The 5,035-nt window shown below is 44.8% G+C and overlaps 1 protein-coding gene across 1 annotated transcript; it reads left to right on the top strand.

Moving 5' to 3' along the window:
- Positions 1 to 201: 201 nt before the first annotated feature.
- Positions 202 to 813, top strand: LOC308283915 (histone H1-like; the record flags this gene model as incomplete). The annotated part of the gene is made up of 1 exon (XM_080724431.1): positions 202 to 813. The coding sequence occupies one exon, from the start codon at positions 202 to 204 to the stop codon at positions 811 to 813; it is 612 nt and encodes a 203-aa protein (XP_080580557.1).
- Positions 814 to 5,035: the final 4,222 nt, after the last annotated feature.

Raw genomic sequence — 5,035 nt, forward strand, 5'->3', positions numbered from 1 at the left:
TAGTTGTTTTGACTTAAATCAAATCATTTGCCTGTGTTTTATTTGGTTTTAGTTGGGGAGAAAACACAACTGTCTCAGTATTCTGCAGCACACATAGCACTGACCCAGTGGGTCAGTGCATGGTTCTCACACATACTTTAAGTTCCGCCCCTGCTGCAGACTTTTTTTCAGTGCATTTGAAACTCCAACCAGAAGAGAATCATGGCAGAAGTCGCCCCAGCTCCAGCCACCGCCCCAGCCAAAGCAGCCAAGAAGAAGGCAGCACCCCGACCCAAGAAGACCGGCCCCAGCGTCGCTGAGCTTGTCGTCGAGACAGTTTCCGCCTCCAAGGAACGGAGCGGTGTGTCCCTGGCTGCGGTCAAGAAGGCCCTGGCCGCCGGCGGCTACGATGTTGAGAAGAACAAGGCACGCGTCAAGATCGCCATCAAGAGCCTGGTCGCTAAAGACACTCTGGTTCAGCTCAAAGGCACCGGTGCGTCTGGTTCTTTCAAGATGAACAAGAAGGCAGAAGCGGTGAAGGCGAAGAAGCCTCCTGCTAAGAAAGCAGTTAAAGCAAAGAAGCCTGCTGCTGCCAAGAGGCCTGCAGCGGCCAAGAAGCCCAAGAAGGTGGCAGCAAAGAAGCCAGCAGCTGCCAAGAAATCACCGAAGAAAGCCAAGAAGCCTGCCGCCAAGAAAGTAGCTGCTAAAAGCCCCAAGAAGGCCACCAAGAGCCCCAAGAAAGTGGCAAAGAAGCCCGCAGCAGCCAAGAAATCTCCAGCAAAGAAAGTTGCCAAACCCAAGGTGGCAAAGAAGGCAGCACCCAAAAAGAAGTAAACTGTCAGTTCTAAACCACCGCTCAGTTCACACGGGTGTGATTTCTTTAGGGAAGAGGGTCACTGATAAGATAGAATTATGATACATAGTTCTGGTTGGTGTATGAGTCTCATATGACCATATAAAGGCATAATATGAACTGAACGTACAGTATATAAGAGACCACATTTTGGTCGCATACTGTAGGTTCAGGCAAACTGATTAAAGGTCATAATAACTTTGAATGCCCTGAATAGAATCATGTTTTGGTTTATACTGTATGTCACCAGACTCACTGTCTTCCTCTGTCTGATATAAGTCACGAGTGGTGGAAAATTACCAAGCACTACGTGTCCCTTTCTTCCTGTTACTTCCTTGTTATGATATAGGAACGAATCAATGAGTTCCTACTACTTCCTTGTTATGATATGGGAACGAATGAATAAGTTCCACGCTTCTTACTGTCATAAACTGTATGTCTTTATATACATGTTAAACTTCCATTTTGAGAGAGAGAATCCTCTGTCCTGCCGTTAGGGTGGGCAGAGATTATCGAGCATACCACTAGGATGATATGCGCACTGTTTGTCTCTTTGTCTGTCTCTCCTCAATACAGCAATCTAAGATATACGTCCTTTGGTCTCTTTGTCTTATTTTAACTATGGATTTAGAGATCCATATTTATCTTTAATAATTTATCTAATAGTCACATTGTCCTTGATTTACATCTACAATGGAAAATACACCTTTAAATAAATAAATGGGGGCTCTTAAAAGACAGATTGGTGTCTTCAGGAAGTGTGGATTTGTAAAGGATAACAATTACCTAATAAATATATCTAATACAGCCACTTGTATGCTTATATATCACACAAGCACTTATATGTCAGTGAGTCGTGTGTCAACGGTAACTGCGTGCATGTGCAATTTATTGACGGCGTAATAGACTTCCTATGTACTGTATTCAAAGTGTGTGAATCGTAAGAGCCTTTGTTTGTGGGGTTATAAATAGAGTGAAGCTGGAGGCTTTCTCGGTCTTCTTGGGGACCACTTTGAGCGATGGTCGTAGCATTTTAGGTTAGAGCTCATCGTCGTTGTGGACGCCCAGCTGGAGATGACGGTCGGGGGCGGCTCTTCGTCCTTGGGCGGCGTTTCCAGCCGACGCCAGGTTCAGCCGCCATAGAGACCGGGGCGCCGGCCGATACGTTGGCCGTCGTTGCCTTCACGCTGCGCCGGTTGCCAAACCGCCTGGCTGGCGAGTGGTTTCCTGGGCGCTTTGACCAGAATTAAAGTAATGAATAGGAATTATCTTTTAATGAAACAGTGGGTGGCTCTTAAAAGAGCCTTTGTTTGGGTTCTTGTTGTGGATACTGAGCTCCATGTCATTTCCTAGTTCCTCTAAAATGACACATTTAACATTGGAGTAATTGATTGAGCTTCAAATGTTAGTTAGCACGCTGCAGAATATAGTCACATTGGCAAACATAAGAAATGAAGGAAATAGTAAAATGTATTTGATTACAAGTTTTATTTGAGTTATGATTATTATTATTTTTTTAATTATTTCCTTACGAGCGAGCCCACACTGTTTCGTAGGAACAGTACTTCAAATTTTATATAGATATTTTTTGAAATTTCTATGGGAAAAAAGTATGGGTTTTCAATCTATAGCATCATAAAATGGCTCCCTATAACCTAGCTCATATTCAAGATGCCTTCAAAAATAGCTTAATCTATCTATAAATGCGAGAAGTCTCTGCGTGTCTGTCTGTCTGTCTGTTTGTAATCCGCGTATCTCGAGAACCGTTCGTCCCACCGGCTTCAGATTTGGCACGCGCGTTCCCCGCCGCCGCGCGGAGTGCAGTGCCGGGCCTCGACCCGACCCGACTCGCGGTTTTCCGAAACCGGCGCAAAATGTTCGGAATCTCCTTATGCGGAGCTGATTGTTGACATCAGGCTGTTCCGGAGGAAATCGGCGCAAGCGCTGACTCATTGTGACATCACTTCATAAAAGGCTCTGAGATCACGTACACCACATGAGTCAACAAAAAATGCCATGGTTACGTATTCTGATATCTCCATATATGGGCATAAATGGACACAGGCAAACAGATGGTCAAAACGGGTCCTATGACAACAGGTACATATAATGGGTAATGGGGTTTGCATTAAAGGGGGAACCGGCATTGTGTCTGCAACACTGTCGGAGGCACAGACACATACTCCATATGTGGGCATAAATGGACACAGGCAAACAGATGGGCATGAAAGGGACACAGACTGAAAATGGACGCATATAGACAGATATCTCCGTATATGGGCATAAAAGGGACACAGACTGATACAGAGATCTCCATATATGGGCATATGGGCAGATACAGAGATCTCCATATATGGGCATATGGGCATAAAAGATGGACACAGATAGAGTATATGGGCATAAAAGGGACACATGCGGAGCTGATTGTTGACATCAGGCTGTTCCAGAGGAAATCGGCGCAAGCGCTGACTCATTGTGACATCACTTCATAAAAGGCTCTGAGATCACGTACACCACATGAGTGACATCACTTCATAAAAGGCTCTGAGATCACGTACACCACATGAGTCAACAAAAAATGCCATGGTTACGTATTCTGATATCTCCATATATGGGCATAAATGGACACAGGCAAACAGATGGTCAAAACGGGTCCTATGACAACAGGTACATATAATGGGTAATGGGGTTTGCATTAAAGGGGGAACCGGCATTGTGTCTGCAACACTGTCGGAGGCACAGACACATACTCCATATGTGGGCATAAATGGACACAGGCAAACAGATGGGCATGAAAGTGACACAGACTGAAAATGGACGCATATAGACAGATATCTCCGTATATGGGCATAAAAGGGACACAGACTGATACAGAGATCTCCATATATGGGCATATGGGCAGATACAGAGATCTCCATATATGGGCATATGGGCATAAAAGATGGACACAGATAGAGTATATGGGCATAAAAGGGACACATGCGGAGCTGATTGTTGACATCAGGCTGTTCCAGAGGAAATCGGCGCAAGCGCTGACTCATTGTGACATCACTTCATAAAAGGCTCTGAGATCACGTACACCACATGAGTCAACAAAAAATGCCATGGTTACGTATTCTGATGTTCCTATATGGGCATAAAAGGACACAGGCAAACATATGGGCAAAACGGCTCTTATGACAACAGGTATAATGGGGTTTGCATTAAAGAGTGGGGCATTCATTCCCTATTTCAAATTAGGCACGCGCGTTCCCCGCCATGGGCATAAAATGGCTCTTATGACAGCACAAAAGGTTCGGATTCTGATGTCTGACATCAGGATTTTCCGGAACTGGCACTGTGTCTGCATAGATTAAAGGGTGGGGCATTCATTCCCTATTTCAAATTCGGCACGCGCGTTCCCCACCGCAGCAGGTAGTGCAGTGCCCGGCCTCGACCCGATCCGATACGCGACAGATACGGATATCTCCATATATGAGCATAAATGGACACAGGCAAACAGATGGTCAAAGATCTCCATATACGGCCATAAAATGGACGCAAAAAGCCAGATACAGATATCTCCATATATGGGCATAAATGGACACAGGCAAACAGATACAGAGATCTCCATATAAGGGCATGAAATGGATGCAGACAGACAGATACAGATATCTCCATATATGAGCATGAATGGACACAGGCAAACAGATGGTCAATACAGGTCCTACAGAGATCTCCATAATGGGCATAAAATGGACGCAGACAGACAGATAACTCCATATATGGGCATAAATGAACACAGGCAAACAGATGGTCAAAACGGGTCCTACAGAGATCTCCATATATGGACATAAAATGGACGTAGACAGACAGATATCCCCATATATGGGCATAAATGGACACACGCAAACAGATGGTCAAAACAGATCCTATGACAACAGGTATAATGGGGTTTGCATTAAAGGGTGGGGCATTCATCCCCTATTTACATTGTTCCCGAGTTGGCTTCGGGCGGCCGAGCTTCTAGTATAGATATAAACAGTGGAGGGATCAGACTGAAACCGTGGCCAAATATAGGCATGTCATACATCATGATTACGTCATAGACAACAGCCGTTGAGTCACTTACAGTTTACAGGCTGTGAGATTGGGAACATACTGCATTAATCAATCATTCACTTACTCAGGCAGTTAAGCAAGCAATCGAGATATTCTGCAAAC

Source organism: Nannobrachium achirus (assembly GCF_963921795.1).
Source record: "Nannobrachium achirus genome assembly, chromosome: 4".
NCBI classification, from domain to species: domain Eukaryota; kingdom Metazoa; phylum Chordata; class Actinopteri; order Myctophiformes; family Myctophidae; genus Nannobrachium; species Nannobrachium achirus.